Source organism: Neolamprologus brichardi, chromosome 9 (genome assembly GCF_056152115.1).
Source record: "Neolamprologus brichardi isolate AB-2024 chromosome 9, ASM5615211v1, whole genome shotgun sequence".
Taxonomy (NCBI): domain Eukaryota; kingdom Metazoa; phylum Chordata; class Actinopteri; order Cichliformes; family Cichlidae; genus Neolamprologus; species Neolamprologus brichardi.
In genome coordinates, this window is record NC_142112.1 from 39,573,966 (window position 1) to 39,596,895 (window position 22,930).

The 22,930-nt window shown below is 45.5% G+C and overlaps 3 protein-coding genes across 3 annotated transcripts; 1 reads left to right on the top strand and 2 right to left on the bottom strand.

Moving 5' to 3' along the window:
• Positions 1 to 620: 620 nt before the first annotated feature.
• On the bottom strand, positions 621 to 5,731 carry tubb6 (tubulin, beta 6 class V). The gene is made up of 6 exons (XM_087846651.1): positions 5,174 to 5,731; positions 2,996 to 3,104; positions 2,780 to 2,890; positions 2,287 to 2,402; positions 1,619 to 1,747; positions 621 to 1,500 (listed from the first exon to the last, which is right to left on the bottom strand). The coding sequence occupies exons 1-6, from the start codon at positions 5,228 to 5,230 to the stop codon at positions 682 to 684; spliced, it is 1,341 nt and encodes a 446-aa protein (XP_087702777.1). The 5' UTR covers positions 5,231 to 5,731; the 3' UTR covers positions 621 to 681.
• A 1,194-nt stretch (positions 5,732 to 6,925) lies between these two features.
• hus1 (HUS1 checkpoint clamp component) lies at positions 6,926 to 11,295 on the bottom strand. The gene is made up of 8 exons (XM_087846653.1): positions 11,160 to 11,295; positions 10,415 to 10,542; positions 10,139 to 10,315; positions 9,735 to 9,842; positions 9,585 to 9,659; positions 7,644 to 7,743; positions 7,312 to 7,446; positions 6,926 to 7,220 (listed from the first exon to the last, which is right to left on the bottom strand). Exons 1-8 carry the CDS (start codon positions 11,209 to 11,211, stop codon positions 7,138 to 7,140), a joined length of 858 nt encoding a protein of 285 aa, XP_087702779.1. The 5' UTR covers positions 11,212 to 11,295; the 3' UTR covers positions 6,926 to 7,137.
• Positions 11,296 to 13,043: 1,748 nt separating this feature from the next.
• On the top strand, positions 13,044 to 22,588 carry cidea (cell death inducing DFFA like effector a). Its single transcript, XM_087846654.1, has 6 exons — positions 13,044 to 13,159; positions 13,936 to 14,106; positions 14,440 to 14,575; positions 20,265 to 20,417; positions 20,690 to 20,862; positions 21,576 to 22,588. The coding sequence occupies exons 2-6, from the start codon at positions 14,039 to 14,041 to the stop codon at positions 21,676 to 21,678; spliced, it is 633 nt and encodes a 210-aa protein (XP_087702780.1). The 5' UTR covers positions 13,044 to 13,159; positions 13,936 to 14,038; the 3' UTR covers positions 21,679 to 22,588.
• The last annotated feature ends 342 nt before the right edge of the window (positions 22,589 to 22,930 follow it).

A 22,930-nucleotide genomic window follows, 5' to 3' on the forward strand; every position in this document is an offset into this window, starting at 1 on the left:
GTAACAGGCCTCAGTGCTGGTTCTAATAGTCTGAGCTGCTTCCAGCTTTATTTGTGAAGAGCACAGCAGCTTACAAAACACGTAGCTAGCTCGTACAGCTGCGACGTCAAACTTTCATAAGCTAAGATGACCTTAAAATAACGGCTACGTGTGGTGATGCTAGCGTTAGCCACGTTAGCACGTTACCTTCACAGGTGGTCAGGCGGAGTAAACAGGTGCACACTGGGAGGTCCAGCTCTACGTTTCACTTCACTCTTCACATATCCGCGTGGAGCCGAGTGTGAATCCCGGGGCTGAACGACCTTTGTACAAACACGACGAGTGGAATCGCCTTTTTACACGCCAGAAACCGTTTAACTCGTTTCTCTTTTTGTGTTTTAACAAACATCTGGAACATCTGTTTTTAATAGGAATTCAAAAATGGTTTTTGTGATGGTTTCAATGTTTAATTCTTTTTTAAGCATTTATTAATGGATTAATAATTCTTTTTAAAAATATATTTAAAATAATGTTTTTATTTAAAATAAAAGTATTGAATAAGAAATTACTTTAGTGATGTTGGAATAAATAATGTAAAAAATCATAAATGAATTTACAAATGCAGAATTTATTGTACAATTCATTATTTAAGCACAGATTTCTTCATTTCGATACGTGCGGCTCTTGTGGTCCTCCACACTCTTACTCGTTGATCTCATCCTCCTCGTCCTCAAAGTTCTCCTCGCCGTCGTTGGCGGTGGCTTCCTGGTACTGCTGGTACTCGGACACCAGGTCGTTCATGTTGCTTTCCGCCTCCGTGAACTCCATCTCGTCCATGCCCTCGCCGGTGAACCAGTGCAGAAACGCCTTCCGGCGGAACATGGCCGAGAACTGCTCGGAGATCCGCTTGAACAGCTCCTGGATGGCGGTGCTGTTGCCGATGAAGGTGGCGGCCATCTTTAGCCCTCGGGGAGCGATGTCGCAGACGGCCACCTTCACGTTGTTGGGGATCCACTCCACGAAGTAGCTGCTGTTCTTGTTCTGGATATTCAGCATCTGCTCGTCCACCTCCTTCATGGACATGGGTCCCCGGAAGACGGTGGCCACGGTCAGATAGCGTCCGTGGCGAGGATCGCAAGCCGCCATCATGTTCCTGGCGTCAAACATCTGCTGGGTGAGCTCGGGAACAGTGAGCGCGCGATACTGCTGGCTGCCCCGCGCTGTCAGAGGAGCGAACCCCGGCATGAAGAAGTGCAGCCTGGGGAAAGGAACCATGTTCACGGCCAGCTTGCGGAGATCTGCGTTGAGCTGCCCGGGGAAACGGAGCGAGGTCGTCACGCCGCTCATGGTGGCTGACACCAGGTGGTTGAGGTCGCCGTAGGTGGGGGTGGTGAGTTTAAGAGTGCGGAAGCAGATGTCGTAAAGGGCCTCGTTGTCGATGCAGTAGGTCTCATCGGTGTTTTCTACCAGCTGGTGGACCGACAGGGTGGCGTTGTAAGGCTCCACCACTGTGTCCGACACCTGACGGAGCAAAGACAGACGGGCGCGAGAAGAGGCGAGTCGGTGTTTATGTTTATGAAGGATCCGAACGAACACGTTGGGAAATGTGGGACAGACGGACAAAATTTCCTCGTCCTACCTTCGGTGAGGGCATGACGCTGAAGGTGTTCATGATCCGGTCGGGGTACTCCTCCCGGATCTTGCTGATCAGCAGGGTGCCCATCCCCGAGCCGGTGCCCCCTCCCAGAGAGTGGGTCAGCTGGAAGCCCTGCAAGAGAAGTAAACGGTGAGGAGACAGAAACCGGTGCAAGGATGAAGCTCAGTGAACAAACATGCTGTTTACAGTTTATCCTAAAGGCACCATCACATGACATTCTTAAACAACCCCGCAAGTCAGTCCACGTTACCAAAATTTCACTAATGAGAACACGGATGGTGTCCTGGGGGGCGTCCTCGCAGATCAGGACATCACTGAACTCCTGCACAGTCTGAGGTGACCTGGCAGCGTCCCAAAGGTCTGTACTTTATATTTATGATGAAGAACTGAGACTGGATACAATGTTTCCAACATCAAACAACATGAGTCCACATAGATTTGTTAGCATGTAGCGCTAACGTGAGTCCAAATCATAAACGTGAATCTGCCAGTGAGGAAAAACACAATCGAGAGAAAACTTTAGTGATGATCCTGCATCTTGTTGTTCAACGAATCTTAAAAACTAAAGCAGAAGAAGAAAAAGTTTAGCTCCACCCACTGAGGTTAAACTCAGCCAATAAGGCTGCGTCGGTCACATAAAGATGACTCACCTGGAGACAGTCGCAGTGCTCGCACTCCTTCCTCACTATGTCCAGGACAGAGTCCACAAGCTCCGCCCCTTCCGTGTAGTGACCTTTGGCCCAGTTGTTCCCTGCACCTGTCTGACCTGCAGACAGCCAATCAGAAAGGGGGAAAATGCATCTGTGAAATGTAAACTGATCACTGTGACAGATGGACACACACAGTTGCTGGTGGCGACCCATTTCTCAGCTAGTGGACAGTAGGAGTGTGTGTGTGTGTGTGTGTGTCTGCTTCATCTTCTGCTCAGACATAGTTTATAAAGAGACGCTGCAGACGCGTCCGTCTGTTTACTCGGACGATTTAATGCTGGAAAGTTTCCCTGCAGCTCACCGAGCAGGAATTCTGTGCTCGGCCTCGTCCGGTGGGTCAAACACTGCTGCTAAACGCAGCTCTGCAGGATCAGGATAAAGGATGAGACTACACTACTCTATGGCGTGTTCTGATCGTGTCTGCTGAGGTTACCGAAGATGAAGTTATCTGGTCTGAAGAGTTGTCCGAAGGCTCCCGAGCGCACGCTGTCCATGGTTCCCGGTTCCAGGTCGACCAGCACGGCCCGGGGGACGTATTTATGCGCTGCACACAGAGGGGAATGGTTACCTTTGTGCACCAACGTTGAGCAGGAGTCTAAGTGATCTCATCACCCTGAACGAGTGGTGACTCACTCTCCTCTGCACTTACAGGAGGCCTCGTTGTAGTAAACGTTGACTCTGTCCAGCTGCAGACTTGAGTCACCCACATAGTTCCCTGCGGGGTCGATGCCGTGTTCGTCACTGATCACTTCCCAGAACTAGAGCGAGTGAGCGAGTCACAGAGAGAGAAAAGCATTGGTGATTCAGCAACTTCCTGCCTCTGTGGTGCGTTCACTGACTCACCGATGTCCAAGGTTAAATGTTTGCTCTACAACCTTCACAGCTTCCTCCTGAAGGCCAAAAAGTTTAAGAAACAGACTCTCCCACATTTTACTGAAGCCTGAATGCAGCATGCGTCACCCCTGATTTTAACCATTTCTGTAAATTAAACGGACTTGATCTGACACCTCATACTGTAGCGTGTGAAAACCATCGCAGCTAACTCAGAGCTCTGTTCAACGGGAAGACGGTGGCTGAGGATGTTTCAAGGACTCCAATTTAATTTAATTTGTACAGCACCAAATCACAACAACAGTCGCCTCAAGTGCTTTATATTGTACAGTAGATCCTATAATAATACATGCAGAGAAAACCCAACAGTCATATGACCCCCTATGAGCAGCACTTTGGCGACAGTGGGAAGGAAAAACTCCCTTTTAACAGGAAGAAACCTCCGGCAAAACCAGGCTCAGGGAGGGGCGGGGCCATCTGCTGTGATTGGTTGGGGTGAGAGAAGGAAGACAGGATAAAGACATGCTGTGGAAGAGAGACAGAGATTAATAACAGATATGATTCAATGCAGAGAGGTCTGTTAACACATAGTGAGTGAAGAAGAAACTCCCAGTGCATCATGGGAATCCCCCGGCAGCCTACATCTATTGCAGCATAACTAAGGGAGGATTCAGGGTCACCTGGTCCAGCCCTAACTATATGCTTTAGCAAAAAGGAAAGTTTGAAGCCTAATCTTGAAAGTACAAATAACATTAAAATAAATCTTTACTTATAAATGAGCACAGGCTGTGTCGATACCTCTCACCTAATGAGCTTTGTTTAATCAGTCTGAGGTTCTCTGTAGGTTTTATTAGTGTTTGCTTTCTATGCACTAAAAAACCCACTAACTCAATCTGAGGGACGAGTTACTCCCTCAGTGGGTCTGATGGTGATTCTGATGGAGGCTAAAAGCTCGGGTGGCAACAGGGAAGGAAAGTGTGAGAAAATGAAAGAACCAGTAAATTCTAAGGAAACTGGGAGATTTTAGAGTTGAGTGGCTGCACTGAGGCGAGAGGCTCACGCGTTTAATCTGTTTTCAGTGATTCTTTTTGAAATATTTTCTGTGGTTGCTGTCAGAGCTGCCATCGTTGCATTTAAATTACAGAGTGTAACCCTGCTCTACTCCAGGACAGTTTATTTTGTTCATTCGAGGCCAAAGTGTCAGACACGTTGTAGCGTCGAAGCTGCCGTTCTTTGAGTTACAACCCTGGACACCTCGTCAGTAAGCTTACACAGAGGTGGAGGCTTTGCTCCGTTATTGCACCAACACCACCCGGTTACACACCAGTGTCTGTGCTAACAGGAAGGAGGCACCAGCGTGTTGCAATAAACGAACAAAATCAACCAGGAAGAACCACAAAAACTCCACAATTTACCCTCCACAGTTTAATGAAAAGAAAAACGATCTGTGTGTTCATCTCTGACTTCCAGCCCAGAGGAGAGTGTGTGTCTGTGTGTGTGTGTGTGTGTGCGTGTGTTAGTGTGTGTGTGTGTGTGTTAGTGTGTCTGTGTGTGTGTGTGTCTGTGTCTGTGTGTGTGTGGATTCCTTGAATAGTCTCTGGGTGGCTCACAGAGTTCACTTCTCTCTCCCTCACCACATGTACTCTAGATGAACTTTTATTATTCCCTCTGTACTCTACTCTGTACTCTACTCTGTACTCTACTCTGTACTCTACTGCAGCGGGTTCTCTCTCGTTGCTACGTTGAAATATTTTACTTAAATAAAAAGTAACGGGTCTGATCCACGTCTCCTCTGCTGTTCCCGCACTAACTCTAACCCCACGGTAGTGATAATGTGCGTGAAGCACTCGCGGTGTCTGATTGGTGTGTTCACGTTCGTTGATGACGCCCCGCAGGTGTGAAGCGGACTCTCGGTGTTTGAAATGAACTTTCGCGTTGTTGAAAATCTCCGACAGACAGGAAGCTGTGAACCCGAGCCGCGTGACGCGGTCCCTACCTTGGTCCCGATCTGGTTCCCGCACTGTCCCGCTTGGATGTGAACGATCTCCCTCATGGTTCCTCCGCGTGTGTCCGCTGAAGCTCTGCTGGATCCTGCTGTGAGTCTGCGAAGCGGGAGCGCGCGTCCTGCTTCATCTTCTCCTCCTGTCAGGCGCGTTCACGTCACCACGCCCTGGGGGGGAGGAGTGGGGGTCGCGGTCCAGTTTGTCCCAGTCAGCATGAACCTGTCCAGCAGTGAGCTCACACTCACGGCAGAGCCCACTGCCACTCACTGCGTTTAAAACACCACCTGTCAGGTAAACCACGCGGACGCTTTCAGGCAGGCTGTGATCACTGTGGACAGTCTGCGTGGAACAGCTGGAGTGACGGAGGCTCCTCGTGGTTGTTCAAAAGAACAGCTGATGGAGGGGAAAGAATTGAAACTCACTACAAAATAAATGGCAGGAATTTATTTTGAAAATCCGACACTTTAACGCATTCTTGCGCATCTCTGTAAACTGCGGCTTTTATTTTGTAACTCCTACAATCTGATCACCGGTGAAGTACGTGGATGATTTCATCCGGATATCCTGACATTTAAAATCATTTTTTAAATTGTTTTTTATTGTGAAACTCTGACGCGGCTGTGCAGATGAAGTACAATTATTTTGAAAATCTGATATATGTTCAACTTTAACATGTATCAGATTTTCAAAATAATTGCTTTAACAGTTAAAGCACTCGTGAGTAAACAGGTGTCCGCGCAGCTGAAAGCTGATTGAGAGACATTCTCGCTCCTCTCTGAGCATGCGCAGACCGTCCCTCAGAGTGGGATGATGATGATGAAGCACGCTCAGCTGTTGCTGAGGCCAGCAGCAGTGTCAGTTTACAGCAAAGGCTGTAAAACAGGAGCTTTGCTCTGACTGATCCTCCTTCAGACACGGCGGCGGGGAGGAAGAGGAGGCGTGAACGACGTCACTCAGGAACCTGCAGCCAAATATGAAACAAAGAAAAGTGTCTGAATAACTGTCTGCGCCACACATCCAACTCTGAAGGTCTCCTCCAGCCAACATGAGGCGCTGAGGTTTGGGTGTGCTGCCCCCTGCTGGAGGCCTCGGAGAAACACAGGGAGCAGAATTAGCAACAGGAGACATTTTCTACACCCTTTACCAAAGTAAAGCTGTATAAATTAACACAATAAAGCCAAGACAACAACTGGAGTTCCTCTGACGTCCAGCGGAGGCAGCAGTGAGCCGGTCCTCATAGACTGTTAAACCTTTACAGCAGAATCAAACATGTTTACAGCCTGATACACAAACTGTCCCCTTTAACACCTGTGCAGTTCGAATGCTTTAATAACTCACCTGTTTAAATCTGAGTTTGCATTATTAGGGGCGTGGCAGCTTGATAACCAGTTCACCAGTGTTACATCACCTCTGACTCTTTGTGGAGGATCAACTTCTCCTTCTGAAATGCGTCTGGTGAGATTTGAAGCTCTGTGGACTTTGGAACAAACCTGATCAGGGACAAGCAGATTTCTCCTGGACTCCACCCACTGATGCACTTAAAACAAGCCAAACTGTAATAAAACGATGGAGGTTTCAGGCTGCAGCTGAACATCCATCACAGCTTCAGTCTGACTGCAGAGGCTTTCAGGACATCCAGACTAAGATGTTTATACTTCAGTTTTTATTTTATTGTCACTTTTAAAAAAAGAACTTACATATTCAAACGTTTTTATTCTCAAACAGTTTTAATCAAAAACCGTCGAAACATCTCACAAACAGACTCTTTATCTCAGCGGTCCAAAGCTCCTCCGTCCTCCTGCGACACCGTCACCGGTCAGAGAGGAGAGCCTGTGAGCTCCACTCGGAGCCTCCGTCAGACGGAGCACGGGCGCGCTCAGCTTTGTCTCCATGTGACGAAACACCTGAAACCGTTTAGTCCAGCTTTACTTCCTCAGACTGGCGCCGAGCAGAACGTCTACGCCACGGCGGGGATAAAGTACTGCAGCGACATGTCTTCATGCAGCAGAATCAGGTGGAGGACGCTCTGATGGACGATGTCTGAGGAGGACGAGAGAGAAATGTGTTAGACTGTGACGTGGATTAAACTCCGGTGGGTTTTGAGTGTGAACACGTGAGGGGGGGGACTCACTGCACATGGCCTTGCTGGGGTTGACCTGCTGCCCCACCAGGAACTGCTGCAGCCTCCTGATGTCCACCCTGGCCTCCACCAGGCTCTCCGGGTCCCTGCTCTGAGACGGGCCGCCATCCTGGGAGGCGTCATCGCCTGGAGGGACGGAGGAGCGAGGTATGAAAAGTATGGCCCACAGACCGGCTGATAGACTGACCGTCAGTAATTATCAAATATAGACGAGGCGTGAGACTTTAGGCCCCGCCCCCCAAAATTAACTGGTTACAGGGATGTGACGTGATGACTGAACTCATCCGTCAGCAGGTGGAGCTGCTCGTAAAACGTGTTTTTACCCCACGCAGGGTTTCCCAGGTCTCTGAAGTGAGTTGTCACGGAAACCAGATCCGTCTCAATCTTCAGGTTCATCTCTCCACTCAGGTTGGCTTCGATTACCTGACACACACACACACACACACACACACACACACACACACACACACACACACACACACACACACACACACACACAATAATGTTCAGGCGTTGGTTGTTCTCCTGAAGATTCATACTTCTCTCTTTAAAGGAGATTCAGACTCAATTCATTCAATAATTTTTTAATTAGAATCTCATCTCTGATCTTTGCGGATGATGTGGTTCTGTTGGCTTCATCGGGTGAGGGCCTCCAGCTCGCACTGGAGCGGTTCGCAGCCGAGTGTGAAGCAGCGGGAATGAGGATCAGCACCTCCAAATCTGAGGCCATGGTTCTCAGCCGGAAAAGGGTGGAGTGCCCACTCCGGGTCGGGGATGAGTTCCTGCCCCAAGTGGAGGAGTTCAAGTATCTCGGGGTCTTGTTCACAAGTGATGGGAGAAGGGAGCCGGAGATCGACAGACGGATTGGGGCGGCGGCTGCAGTGATGCGGACGCTGCACCGGTCCGTCGTGGTGAAGAGGGAGCTGAGTGTAAAAGCGAAGCTCTCAATTTACCGGTCGATCTACGTCCCTACCCTCACCTATGGCCACGAGCTGTGGGTAGTGACCGAAAGAACGAGATCGCGGATACAAGCGGCGGAAATGAGCTTCCTCCGAAGGGTGGCTGGCCTCTCCCTTAGAGATAGGGTGAGAAGTTCGGCCATCCGGGAGGGGCTCAGAGTAGAGCCGCTGCTCCTCCACATCGAAAGGAGCCAGCTGAGGTGGTTCGGGCATCTGACAAGGATGCCTCCTGGGCGCCTCCTGGGTGAGGTGTTCCAGGCATGTCCCACCGGGAGGAGGCCCCGGGGCAGACCCAGGACACGCTGGAGAGATTATATCTCTCGGCTGGCCTGGGAATGCCTTGGTGTTCCCCCGGATAAGCTGGAGGAGGTGGCTGGGGAGAGGGAGGTCTGGGCCTCTTTGCTTAGGCTGCTGCCCCCGCGACCCGGCCTCGGATAAAGCGGATGAAGATGGATGGATGTCTTCATCCAGTTTTGGAAGAAAGAAAGTGTTTATTGATCTGATTGATTTGGTTTCATTCTATAATAATGGACTCAGTTTTCTATGAAGGTTTGAACTTTGTTTAAACGAGAGAAAAGTGTGTAGAGTTTTACAGCCATAAACATCTATAATAATTCACTGCTACTTCACAGATTTCACCTGTCACAGGTTATTTTTAGATCGTAGCTCCCACGATAAACGAGGGACAGCTGTATATCATTCATTTCAGCGCACAAACACTAGGTGGCAGTGTTTTGCTCTTGGAGTTGACTCTCAGTGAGTCACTGCTGGAGGTGTTTATGAAAGCTGAAATGAGGCTTCTTGAAAAGTTCACATTGGTCACAGCGAGGATTTACCACAGAGCTCTAACGCCTGGTGAAGTGTTAACTTCACTTCCTGTCCGACTGCAAGAGATGAAAACGCTTCACATATTTCAGCATATTTCATCTAAACATCTAAAGCGACACAAGGCTTCAGGTTGTGTGTGATCACCTGTGGCAGGTAACACAAGTTTAAATATGTCATTATTTTATCTGCATTGTTGAAACAAATGTCTGAATCTGACATCTTGGCTCCTCAGGAAAAGATGACATAAACATCGTGTTCACATTCAATATTTGTCCTCCAACATCGAGCCGGGCGGAGCGCTGAAATACAGGAAGACGCCTTTTTCACGCATTTCAAAATAAAGGAGTTTACTGTTATGCTAAAAAAATGCCGTTTGTTACACAAACGCGGCGACAAACGTTACTGAAATGACCCAAATCCAGAGAAATGAAGCTGCAGCTCTTCTCTGCATGAGTCTGAACATGTTTAACCTCCTACCAGGAAGTTGGAGAGGTTCTTCATCCTGTCCACGATGTTCTTCATGGTCTTCAGGGGAGGCAGGTAGATGCTGACCTGCAGTGACACAACCGTGATGAAAAACAAAGCTCTCATAAAAAGGATGATTTGGTGTTCGGAAGCTTCACTTACATCAAAGTCCGGCATGCTCGGCTCTTTGAACTCATGCCACAGTCTCCGGGGGATGACGTCAACGGGGACGTCGTGAGTGACGACTCGACTGACGCTGGACAGCGTGGGCTGGAAGAGGAAGAGGGCTCAAGTTTCTCAGATTCAAGGTTCAAATGAGTTAAACCAATTTTAAAAGCAGCTAAAAATGAGCCAGTATGAGCTGCTTCAGTTCTGCGTCTATATTTGACTCGTGTTTAGTTTCCTCTCAGCGTTTGGTCGACACCTCGGCCTTGGTTCACACTGGAGCGCCACGTTATGTTATGAATAATAGGCTAAAATTAAACATGTGATTCGAGCTGTGGCAGAGACAAAGACTTCTCAGGTGAACTTGTTGCTGACTGCGACTTGTTCTCAGACGCTCTCACCAGCTCGGCGGCGATGGTGAGGCAGGGGCAGTGCTTCTTGGTCAGTTTGACTTTGACCGCCTTGGCGTTCTGGACCGTCTTCAGGGCTCTGGACAGATTCTCCGGAGTCACCTCCAGACAGATCTCGTTGTCCTCGGAGGACACGCCCTCCATCTGGTACTCGTCGAAGAAGTTGGCCTGCGCGAGGAAGGACAGGATCAGGGTCATTTATTACGCTCCTGATCATCTCAGACTCTTATTTTCTCAGCAGCTGGAAGCCGGAGCGTCGTCTCTCACCTGTGACAGCTCACACCACATGCTGACGCCGCCGTTGGCCACTTTACCGGACAGAACGAAGAACAGGTTGTCCGGCGTCAGCCGCAGGACGCACATCTTTGTCAGCTTTGAGATGGTGGTGACGACTCCTGGTGAGAGAGATCAGAGGTGTGAACCGGGAGGAATATTTAATCAGTCACACGCAGACTCGGTTATAATAATAATAGTTTACTTTAATCAGATCTCTGATCTGCACTTCTGAAAAACTTGATCGTGATAAACACACTAAAAACAATAAATCTACAGTTAACATTACAACTGTTGGAAACTAAGTAAAACTAAACATTTTAACAGTAAAACTGACTTTAAACAACAAACATTAGCTGAAAACTTGAAGTGGAAAACTAGAGCAGATAGCTTTTTTACAGAGCCGGTAAATAACAGATTACTCACGCAGCATAAACTTATAGCTGATATTTTTGTGGTAATTAATCATGAATCAGTCCAAATGTGCACGCATAGGCCTGCACCAGACTCCATGTAGATTTTGTTAAATTTAGATAACAGTAATCAGTCTGCGGCTCTTTGAGCACATGCTGTAAACCGAACTACAGACTTTTCCTATTATGTCAGAAACGCTAAAGAAAGAACATCGGGAACTTTTAATTAGATGTCATTTTATTTTTTTACAGTTTCTGTGCAGCATTTGGAGGGAAGCTAACAGCTTAGCTTCGGCTCTCGGTACAAACAGATGTTTCAGACTCACGGGTGAAGTGGTTCAAACAGGCGATGTCGATGATTTTCCCCCGAAACTTCATTTTTTCGTCCCGACAGTAGAATTTAATCTTCCGCTTTGACTTCAGGCGGAGAACTTTTTGATTTGTTTGGTCCGTCTGTGTCTACGGTCCGGCGGAAACAATAGCCACCTGGAAGCTGTTAATTGTTCCGTCCAACGAAAGGAGAAAACAACCAGCAGTGGCCCGGGGACCAGAACAGAGGCAGAAAACTGTAGCAGAGTCACCGGTTCCTGGTGCGCTTTATATTTTTACTTACATACTGAAATCACACATTTTACGCTGTTCATCATCTTCATCATCAAAATAACTTCACAGGCATGTTTGGCAGCTTTCACTTAATTTCAGCTTTTTGGTGAAAACTTTCAAAATGTTTTTCACACAAAGATATGATGTCTCGTTTATTATTGGTTATTATATGTAACATTTATACACCCTCGTTGTAGACCAAATAAAACACAAAAAACCCTCAGAAATAGCAGCCTGTGCATGCTGTGGCTCCTTTTTACTTTGTGATGTAATATTAGGATCTTATCAAAAAATTATACTCAGACTGTAAAACACAGGCTTTGGAAGTTTAGCTTCCAAAAAAAAGTCAACAACTTTTAAAATCCTTATTTTGGGCCAATTGTTCTTAAAATAAATAAATAAATAAATAAATAAATAAAAAAATATATATATATATACCTGGGGATCCCACAGGCGAATGGGAACCATGAAGAGGCCACTAGGAAAGCTGCAACCACCAAGTACCTGCAGAGGGTCAGGCAAGTCTTGAGGAGTCAGTTGAACGGTAACAACAAGATCTGGGCTATCAACACCTACACCCTGCCCGTGATCAGGTACCCTGCTGGTATAATAAGTTGGCCAAAGGAGGAGATAGAAGCCACTGACATCAAGAAGAGAAAGCTCCTTACCATGCATGGAGGGTTTCACCCCAAGTCCAGCACCCTGAGGCTGTACGCTAAGTGGATGGAAGCGGGCCGGGGACTGGTGAGTGTCAGCACCACAGTCCAGGATGAGACAACAAACATCCAAGAATACATCACGAAGATGGCCCCAACTGACAGCGTGCTCAGTGAATACCTCAGGCAGCAGAAACCCAAGAAAGAGGAGGGAGACGAGGAACCATCATGGAAGGACAGGCCCCTGCACGGTATGTACCACCGGCAGATAGAGGAGGTGGCTGATATCCAGAAATCCTACCAGTGGCTGGACAAAGCTGGACTGAAAGACAGCACAGAGGCACTAATCATGGCAGCACAAGAACAAGCTCTGAGTACAAGATCCATAGAGGCTGGGGTCTATCACACCAGGCAAGACCCCAGGTGCAGGCTGTGTAAAGATGCCCCAGAGACAATCCAGCACATAACAGCAGGGTGCAAGATGCCAGCAGGCAAGGCATACATGGAACGCCATAACCAAGTGGCCGGCATAGCGTACAGGAACATCTGTGCTGAGTATAACCTGGAAGTCCTGAGGTCAAAATAGGAGACGCCCCCCTATATACGTGGAGAATGACCGAGCTAAGATCCTGTGGGACTTCCAGATACAGACGGACAAAATGGTGGTGGCTAACCAACCGGACATAGTGGTGGTAGACAAACAGAAGAAGACGTAGTGATCGATGTAGCGGTTCCGAATGTTTCTAAAAATAAGGAAGTAAAACATTTGTGTCTCTTTACCAGCTGAAAAACACCTCAGTCGATCACAGTCGGCTGCAAACGTTCCTTCCGTCCTGTGGGTGTTTGCTGACCTTTCTTTGTGTCAAAGTTCATTTGTTTCTGTTAGAAAAATAAAGGCTTGGTTCTTATTTATTCTCTCACCAAATTAAAATGATCTCCTGTAATCTGCAGGCTCATTTGTTGTGAAACAAAAGCATTCCAGCTCTACAAGCTGCTTACGGATCTGGACTGGAGGCAGTTTTCTCTGAGCACAGACGCTGAGAGGGCAGCGAGGCGAAGCACTTCAGGTAATCTCACAGAAGTGTGAATAAAACAACGCACCGATTTACACTCCGAATGTTGTTTAAACGAATCAGCAATTGAAGGGCCAACAGAGACAGCAATGCTTCATAGGAGGAAAACACATCAGACTTGCATTGAACTGGCTTCGTATTTTACACAGGTTGCTATTTGCCCTTTTTAAAAACAAAACAAAACGTTAACCCCGACTTGTCCCTTTCTCAGCACTTTAGACTAATTAAAAAATTTCCTTTTATCTCCAAAACTTCAGAAAAAGTGTTGGCCAACCAGCTCCCAGTGTTTCTACCTGCTTATTGCATTTGAGATGAGTTTCTGTCAGCTACTCAAACAGCCCTGCTCAGAGTTTATGATCATAATTTAAGTAATGATTTGCGTATCTCTTGACCCATTTAAGGGGCCCAAGCCCCAGTTCAGGAACCTTGAGACTGAAACCCGCTGACTCTAAATAAAGTAAATCTTCTCTGAAATGTGGCTGAAGTTTCACAGTAAGGTTCACACTTGATCTTGATTTGCATACCCTTGGTATGTTGTTCTTTGTTTGTAACTATGGGTCAGATGTGAAGCTATAACCCTTCTTGTCTCATTGATATCAGTTTTGTTTTGAGAATAAAGTTATTCCATCTGATCCCTGCTGTTTATTCATCTCTGTCTATCTTTTTTCACCTTTTTAAATTATTTTTGCAGCATTCATTCATTTTAATTGGATGCCTACATGATCCTTCATCCTATTGGCTCTCTGTTCTTTATTGGTGACCAATCACAGGCTGCCATTCTTCATGGATTCTCCATAGTTCCTCTCAGCTGCCTCTGGCTGCAGCAGCTTTTCTTCAGCTTGCTGTCTGACTGTTTGAATCTCTGACTTCACGATGGCGCTGCTGTCCATCCAGGCCGGAGTGAAATACGCCAAAACGCTGCTGCCAGAGACTCTGATGAGGTGAGTTTGTTAAATGTTATCAAAACTTAAAGTTGAGTTTTATAAATTCAGTTTAGTTATCGTAAATCTGGGGATTAGACAAATATTGGCAATTTCACTCAAACCAGCTGTACGTCAAATTGTTTCCAGGACATTTTTAGAGTTTGCAGAGGAAGTTGCGTGTGCAGAACTGCAGAAGAACAATGGCAGCCACTCAGTAAATAGGATTACTGAACCTTTCAAATAGTGAAAGCAGCTGAGAGGGTTTTTATGGATGTAAGTCTGAGGTTATTAAAACCTCCGACTTGACTATAAGATCAAACTGTGATGCAGTAAACTTTGAATGACCTGCAGGTTCGTGTCCACAGTCCAGACCATCTCTCGACTCATGCTGCCCCTAAATCAGCCTCGCCGTTTCAGAGTGTGCACATACAGCCGGATGCGGCGGCGAAGTTTGACTGCGTCTTCTCTAGATGAGCTCCTGGAGCAGGTAAAAACAACCTGTAAACTCTCTTAGACAATAAACAGTAGTGTGCATAAGTCTTGAGCCAGCTCTCATTTCTTTATATTTTGTTAAGAAAAGAAGAAACAGGTGCAAACATGGAAAAATGTTAAATAAGGCAAAAACAGTTTGTACAATTTAAACACACTTTAAATTCAATATTTGGTATGATTACCTTTATTCTTCATTACAACCTGAACCCCCTTTTTAGTAGTTTCTTTAAGCAGTCTTTAGGAACAGTGCAGCGTTCGATACTATTGACCTTAATATTTTACTATGGAGATTAAACAGGCTGTAGGTATTAAAAGGTGTTTGAATAACTTTGATCATGTAAATCTTCTTCAAACACCAAAGTTATTTTTAACTTACACGCTTGGACCAGTTCTGTTCACATTATACATCCTTCCCTCGGGCACTATTATTAGAAGGCATAGCGTACATTCTCACTGCTATCCAGATGATGCTATCCGCCCAACTCTATCTATCCATGAAGCCAGATAACACACATCAGTGACCACCAAAGAAGTTGACCAGGATATGCCCTTTAATCCCATATTAAACAAATATGTAAGACTGCGTTCTTCCATTTGTGCAACATCTCTAAAGTTAGAAATATCCTGTCTCAGAGTGACGCTGAAAAACTAGTTCATGCATTTATTACTTCCAGGCTGGACGACTGTAATTCATTATTATCAGGATGTCCTAAAAACTCCCTGAAAAGCCTTCAGTTAATCCAAAATGCTGCAGCAAGAGTCCTGACAGGGACTAGAAAGAGAGAGCAGATTTCTCCTGTTTTGGCTTCCCTTCATTGGCTTCCTGTTTATTAAAGAATAAAATTTAAAATCATTATTCTTACATACAAGGTCTTGAATAAGCAGGCCCTTGAACACCTTACAGCTTATTTATGAATCTGTACCATCAACATCGTCCTGATGCATCTCAATCATCCAGGTAAGTAAATCTCCAAAAGTTGATTCTGTTCATCTGGACGTAGCGTTTTGTGGGAGAAACGTTTCGTCACTCATCCAGGTGACTTCTTCAGTCTCAGCTGACTGCAGGTTTCAATCTTATAAACAGTACATTTGCATAATGGCTGAACCTAGCACCACTGAAGGAACAATGGGCTGGGAGGTCAGTTTCTTTATAATTATGCAAATGCAAATTCTCATGACCATTGATCAACAACCACTGATCAAAGCCTTTGCAGCCACTCTGCAGTCTATCTACACCTACAGGCCAGTGGACACTCTTTCAATGATGAAGATGTACACATCCTGGACAGGGAGGAACGCTGGTTTGGGGGCGGAGTCAAGGAGGCCATTTACGTAAAAAGGGAAAGACCATCTCTGAATCGAGGAGGGGGCCTAAGGGTCCATCTGTCACCATCTTACAACGCTCTGATTGCAGCCATTCCCCAACTCTCTGTGAATGGTACTCATGGCCATTGATTAGTGGTTGTTGATCAATGGTCATGAGAATTGCATAATTACGATTAAGGACCTGACCTCCCAGCCCATTGTTCTTTCAGTAGTGCTAGGTTCAGCCATTATGCAAATGTACTGTTTATAAGGAAACCGGTTCTCCCACTAAAAACGCTACGTCCAGATGAACAGATTTAATTTTTTGCGATACCATCAACATCTGTATAATGAGTGAATTGCTAAAGAGATGACATACCATGCATCCAAAAGAGAAAGTGGGAGGGTGGGTAAGGGAATTTCGAGGACTTCAAATTCTACTACAAGGCATGAGTTCAAGTTGAAATGGCACTGGAATTATAGTGGAAAGCCCAATGATCAATGGTAACTTTATTTTTCTCAGTGGGAAACTTCAGTATGTCCACACAGCAAACAACACAAAGATTAAGAGCAGCCAAACCTTTAAACAGATCTGTTTACCCTAACCCCCTAACCCTAACCCCTTTAGACAAATTATCATGTTATCATGTATTGTAGTGGCGTAATGGCAATGCAGATTGTTTATTTACTTGGGAGTTCGCCTTGTAATCGGAAGGTTGCCGGTTCGAGCCCCGGCTCCGACAGTCTCGGTCGTTGTGTCCTTGGGCAAGACACTTCACCCATCGCCTACTGGTGGTGGTCAGAGGGCCCGGTGGCGCCAGTGTCCGGCAGCCTCGCCTCAGTGCGCCCCAGGGTGGCTGTGGCTACAATGTAGCTGCTAGTGATGGGTAGATGAGGCCTCATGAAGCGTTTCAGCACATTCCCCAAACTGCATCCATACTGTGTCGACAGTGTTGCCATTTTGCTCCATACTGACACCTGCTGGACCTTAAATATCATTGCAGGCAACTTACTTGAGACTCACGACAGACACTGATTCAATGACCTAGTCATCCTTATACACTGTAAGGTACTTTCCATGGAATCATTTTTATATCTTTTATATTGCAAATATTGTAGACATCTTTTAAAATATATTGTGAATGACATTAAGTGAAAATTAAAATGAAAGTATTGTGAATGTAATATTACCCATTTGACTCAGAGTTTATTATAAATTTCGATTCAGAAAAATAAGTTTATCCAATGTTTTTGCATTCAGTCTATTGCGTTTTTTTTACACCATTTCCACAGCTTTGGAAAACTCACAGGCACAGATGAAGCTGGGGTACACAAAAACTGTAAAGCCAGGTGGAAAAGGTTCTGATAAGATGTCTTCCTCATCCCCGAGTACGTTAAAGGATCCTCTGATCATGGAATGTTTCTCTGACACTCTCCACAATACTAAGGGGTTGGCAGTCCTTTATAATAAAATTCAGGACTGCCTGGTCCAGAGCAGTCTTCCTAGATGCTTGATTTCAAAATAATAAAACACATATTAATAAAAAAAAATGACGATAAAGCTGTTCAGTGTCTATATGATGATGATGATGATGATGATGAGATAGCCTTTATTTGTCAGTTGCAGGTCTTTTGCCCACAACCGAGATGACAGACCTTGCCGACCGTACATACAATACACAAACATCACATTGGGGAGACAGGTCAGGCTAGGTAGCGAGGAAAAAAACATCGAAATGTGTAACACAGAAGGATAATACAGGAATGCACAGATATCAACACACCATAGCACAATAAACACAGACAGCAACATGGGAAAGAGTTCCAGTGTGTACATCTGATCTGGGACCGCTGCAATCTTTCGACTGCGCCTCCAACTGACCCAATGTCCACATCAGAGGGGAGGTAAGCGTTGGAGGTGGCGTTGGATCCAGGGTAGGGAGGGTGATGCGTCGGTGAGTGCTTATCAGTATCAGTATATGTATGTGTGTGCGTTTCCATAGTTCAGCTGAGACAGTGTCCTTCGCCCTGCCAGGCTAAGTAAACAGTCTTCCAGCCAACCCAGGTGGCCTTGCATGGAATGGGAAGGAACAGACTAAACACAGTCGTTATCAGGGTGTTTTGTTCAGCTCCGGCCTTGTAGCTGGCGCCGAGAGGGTATCCACATGAAGTGATGTTATTTTTTTACTTTAGTGCGAACAGCTCATATGAATTTCAAAGCAGTTCTACAGTCCAACACTGGTCTCTTAATCTCCCGTTGGAGAGCCGCGAGCTTCGCCATACTTGCGTTCTGTGATGTTGTCATTTCTTGTGCTCAAGGAGCCGATTTCAGAGAACTCACGGCAGTGTGCCTCCCCGAGATGTCATCCAATTTTGCGCCCAGAGATGTTATTCCGGGCTAGCCCTTCCGAGATGTATCCAGTCTGCAGTCAGAGATCTTATTCTGAGTATTCACAGCAGCCGTAGCCTCTCCAAGATCTTATCCGTGCTGACTCAATGAGCCCATTTTGAGAAACTCACGCCTCTCCCATCGTTCCAATCCCAGCGGGCAGCCTTGTGGGGGTTTGAACAGCCGGTTCCGCTTTCTTAATTCTTCGATAGGTCAGGGCCAAGCCAGCTCCGATCCGCCAGAACCCTGTTACCATGGTTCCGAATAGGTAGATATCTTCAGCACTCAGGCTCACCCAAGCCCAAACTTCTCGTTGAGAAAGGGGTGTCAATTGCATTCAGGGACCAGTTGATTCAATCCATAATTCCTCTTTTAGGTTTTAGAGAACAGACTGTGAGAGAATGTTCCAGGGAAAATACAAAAAAACCACGAGACTAGACAAGGACATAAGCAGGGAAGATAAGGGAGAGGAGAAAAAGTGCGTCCGCCTCCTCCGAGAGCCAAAGAAGAAAAAAAAAAAAAAAAAAAAAAAAAAAAAAAAAAAAACCAGCCCGACCTGTGTTCATTCTCGGTGTGATTGTTTTATTTTCATGTTTGGCTCTGTAACGTCTAAACACTGAGGAGGTGCTTTTGTTTGTGTAAGAAAGCTCCGCAGAACAGATGCGACATTTAACCTGCATAAATGAAATAAATAATTTACACTTCAAGTCACATTGCTGTTTTTCCTGTCCTGATAGATTACACTGAAACAAAGACAAACTATTATATTATATTATTTGCAGTTAAAGGATCAAAATGATCCCACACAGCAGAAACATTTCTTTTTCTTTCTGGTTCAACTTTGTTATGGAGAGATGTTTTTTTTCTTTATCTTTGCGAGAGTAATTTTGTGGGTTTTTTTGGTGGTGACTCATTCCGTTGTTAGATGCGGATGCGGTACCTTTTAAACACAGTTTGGCGCGTTGGCAATGAGCGAGACAGCAGCTGTATCGATCACGTGACTTCTTAAAGCGACGCACGCACTGATACAGGCATTGCTGGGTGAGCTTGATACAAGCGTCGGTCCGTCAGTGTTGCAGGACCCATCACTAGTAGCTGCCATCACCAGTGTGTGAATGACTGGTTGTGTAAAGCGCTTTGGGGTCCTTAGGGACGAGTAAAGCGCTATACAAATACAGGCCATTTACCATTTACTTGTCTGGAGATTGAACAAGTAACACAAAAATGATTCTGTCCTACACCTCCAGCCTCCAACATCTCCTTCTCATAATGGATGTGTGTCTTGATCTAGAAGAGAAGAGAAGACCTTACTTGACCCAGGGTTTTCAAATCAAGTGGTGGTCTAAGGAGCTTGGAAAGAAAAGTGTGAATACGTTTCACCTCTCATCCGAAAAGCTTCTTCAGTTCTGAAGAAGCTTTTCGGATGAGAGGTGAAACATCTTCAAGCAACTTAAAGAAGTTCAGACGCTTTTCTTTCCAAGCTCCTTAGACTGCGATGACCTGGATGACTGAGGACCTTCACAGACATATTAAGTGGTGGCAGTTACTGAAGTATAAAGAGCAGCTTGTAAACACTGTCATTATAATAGAAGTGGGTAAGAATAAATCAGCAGAAGATATATGGAATGATGTGGTCACCCAGATTCATAAAGTCCCGGATAAAGCCCTCCAAAGAACAAAACCAGGTAGAAAGTTTATGGACAAGCAAGGCAGTGAGTGACACTGAGAGAAGAACAGCATTCCTGGAGACAGGAAATCATTCAACAAAGTGCCTCACAAACTCATCTGACCTGCACCTTGTCCCTGACATGTGTCACCATGCACCTGCTAATCAAAGTGGCCACACCCCTACTAATGGTAACTTTGGGCCTTAATTGAATTTGAACAGGTGAATCATAAAAACATTCTCATCCTGTACAGTTGTTGTGAAGAGACGAAGAAATCATCAGATTCTGACTCTTTGAATTGATTCTCCTGTTTTGTGTCCCAGGCAGCGAGGGTGTTCATGATGTCCTACCAGTTCCTGACTCTGGTCCTGGAGGAGGACGGGACTGTGGTGGACTCAGAGGAGTTCTTCCAGTCGCTGCCCAACAGCACACTGCTGATGGTGCTGGAGAAGGGGGAGATGTGGACAGAGAGCAAGGTGAGAGCAGAGATGATGTGTCTGTGTGCATTTAGGAAGTGAGATGATCTCTCTTCACTGAGCCCAGGAGGGAAGTTCACACACTTCAGCAGCATGAAGAACAGACAGGAAACAGACAGGAAACAGACAGGAAATGAATCAGAACTTAAATAAATAATTCTTCTTAAATACATGTTTTGTTGCCCAGAATCATATAGCTTGTTTTTAAAAACACATAAAGTTAAAAAGCCGTTTACCCAAATCAAAATTTTCTGAACATGTTGGTGTTTCAGATTATTCCATGCTTTCGTCAGCCAAAGAAGAGTGGGATTGCCAAAGTGACCTTTGACCTCTACAAACTGCAGCCTAAAGACTTCCTGTGCTGCCTCACCATCAGGGCCACAGTGTATGAGACGCACACACTCTCATACGACTTCAGATTCACCAGGATCAAACGCATCCTTGAGTAAGCTGAGCCTGATCACAGTAACAGTCTCAGCAGTGTTGTGCAAAGTCTTTTCTAGTTACATTGTACGTTTATATTTCTTACCTTTTCTCCAATTTTGACACAGAACTTTATGAACACTTTGCAGAAACTATCCAGTTATTACGAGGTACTTGCAAATAAAATTTGACACAGAAAATGTTAGGGTGTGCAGAACTTCTGATCCAGCTCCAACACAGGAGAACAGTTAGTATCAGCACCACCTCCACAAGTGGCTGTAGAGGTCTGCTGTGTGGGGTGGAAGTCCTCTGCATCGCTGCTGCAGATCAAGGAAGATGATGTTTCTTTTTTCTTTGCTTGTTGGCCCTCCTGACTCTCTTTAACTCGCTGGTCATACCTGGTACATAGACTTAAACTAATAACACTCAGGAACAATCCAGAATGGCACTCTGGCAGCTTCAGTGCAGATAAATCTGCTTCATGTGTTAAAATATACAGTAATAAGCAATGTTGGAGTGGTACAGAGCAGCTGTGGCGTTCATGGTCAGTGTTTGGTTACATCAAGGGTAGCAGACCTCACTTTAAATTTAAGGTGATGATGCTGATCAGAGTCACTGAATTTCAACTTTATACTAGCTTTATTCAGTGTAGGCATTGGAAAACAGCCATATTGCCTCATGTAACATTGCTTATTATGAGTTTATTTGACTAAATTTTTCTGTCTCTCTCTTCAGCTCGCTGGTGTGCTGCATCACCTCTCTGACCAGACTAGCCGGACAACTGCTGCTGTGCACATCCTCCTCACTACTGCAGTTCACGGGAAATGCCTGCCGCTAAAGCCATGTCTCTTTGTGTTAAAACAGCTGTTCATTCAGGGGGGTGTACTACAAAGGTTAACACGCTCAGGCTTTCTTTGCGTTACCTCCCTCGACAAATCTTAGGGCCAAGACGCGGGGCAGCTCAAGCAGAGGAGTCTAGACATCCCTCTCTCCAGCCTCCAGTCTGGGGTGAGATTCAGGCATGTCACCCAAGAAGGACATGCCTGGAATACCTCACTGCCCAGGAGGCATCCTAGTGAGATGTCCAAACCACCTCAATTGGATCCTTTCGTTGTGGTGAAGTAGCAGCTCCCCCCAGAATGAGCGAAATCCTCTCCTATCTCTAAGGCCTGCTATATTCAAAACATATTTTCCCAGCACAGAATCTAAAATGACTTTAAACATGTAAATAAAATAATCAGTGAAAATGTAGCCTTCCAGCTGAATTTGAAACCAATGCTCTGAGCATAACCTGCTCCCAACCAGGGTACGTGTTCATCATCAGTTACCATGGGGATTTAGCCAGGTAAAAACAGAGCCAATTTCATGACACAGGAAACTCTGACCTTTGACTTTTGAGCTCCAGATAGCTCAAAAGAACGTTAATCTGGCATTGTAGTACACCTCTCTGCTGAGGTGGGACTGACTGTAATAAATGATCAGACCCTCAGTTTGTGTGTTTGAGACAAACTAGAGAAAAGTTGTGTTTGATTTCCTCTGTCTGAATAAAGATCCTGTTTGAATTGTCTACATATGGATCACTTATGTGTGTGTTTCCATAGAAAGCTGAGAGCATTTCTAGTCTTTCTATCAGGTCAGCATTTTTAAGAATGTTTCGTCTGATTTCAGCTGGAAAGACTTTTGTATTGAATGAGATTAAATTTGTTTTTGTAAATCAAATATCTGACTAATAAATCAACAACTCTGTGCCTTTTTGTGTTTTTCCATAGCACTTCATCCCCACAGACTGCAGTTCTGTATAGTGCCTCAACACTAAAGGGACCACTCCACTAGAGTTTAAATATCTGGGAAGCGCCACCGTTTAATTTTAGAACTGATGACGTTTCTTGGATGAAATCAACTGGACCTCGCTAAAGATCCAACTGCTGTATTTCACAGGGAGGGAGAAGACCGAGTCCCTGTTCCCATTTAGAGGCAGAGTCGCCCTCTACAATGTACGCAACAGACAATAGAGACATTTTTTTATTTTCCTTCTTTTTCTCTACTCTTGTTCTGCTTAACTGATTCAAGCTGAGTGCATTTATTAGAAT

What these genes read in the sequence shown, in the direction of transcription:
- tubb6 (XM_087846651.1), bottom strand. Translation starts at nt 5,230, where the DNA reads ATGAGGGAGATCGTTCACATCCAAGCGGGACAGTGCGGGAACCAGATC. An exon ending in GGAACCAGATCGGGACCAAG is followed by an intron (nt 3,105 to 5,173) that starts GTAGGGACCGCG and finishes CACTCGCTCTAG; the next exon opens with TTCTGGGAAGTGATCAGTGA. An exon ending in ACCAGATAACTTCATCTTCG is followed by an intron (nt 2,403 to 2,779) that starts GTAACCTCAGCA and finishes GGCTGTCTGCAG; the next exon opens with GTCAGACAGGTGCAGGGAAC.
- hus1 (XM_087846653.1), bottom strand. Translation starts at nt 11,211, where the DNA reads ATGAAGTTTCGGGGGAAAATCATCGACATCGCCTGTTTGAACCACTTC. An exon ending in TGTGGTGTGAGCTGTCACAG is followed by an intron (nt 10,316 to 10,414) that starts GTGAGAGACGAC and finishes TTCCTCGCGCAG; the next exon opens with GCCAACTTCTTCGACGAGTA. An exon ending in CGAGCATGCCGGACTTTGAT is followed by an intron (nt 9,660 to 9,734) that starts GTAAGTGAAGCT and finishes GTGTCACTGCAG; the next exon opens with GTCAGCATCTACCTGCCTCC.
- cidea (XM_087846654.1), top strand. Translation starts at nt 14,039, where the DNA reads ATGGCGCTGCTGTCCATCCAGGCCGGAGTGAAATACGCCAAAACGCTG. An exon ending in TAGATGAGCTCCTGGAGCAG is followed by an intron (nt 14,576 to 20,264) that starts GTAAAAACAACC and finishes TTTGTGTCCCAG; the next exon opens with GCAGCGAGGGTGTTCATGAT. An exon ending in AGATGTGGACAGAGAGCAAG is followed by an intron (nt 20,418 to 20,689) that starts GTGAGAGCAGAG and finishes TTGGTGTTTCAG; the next exon opens with ATTATTCCATGCTTTCGTCA.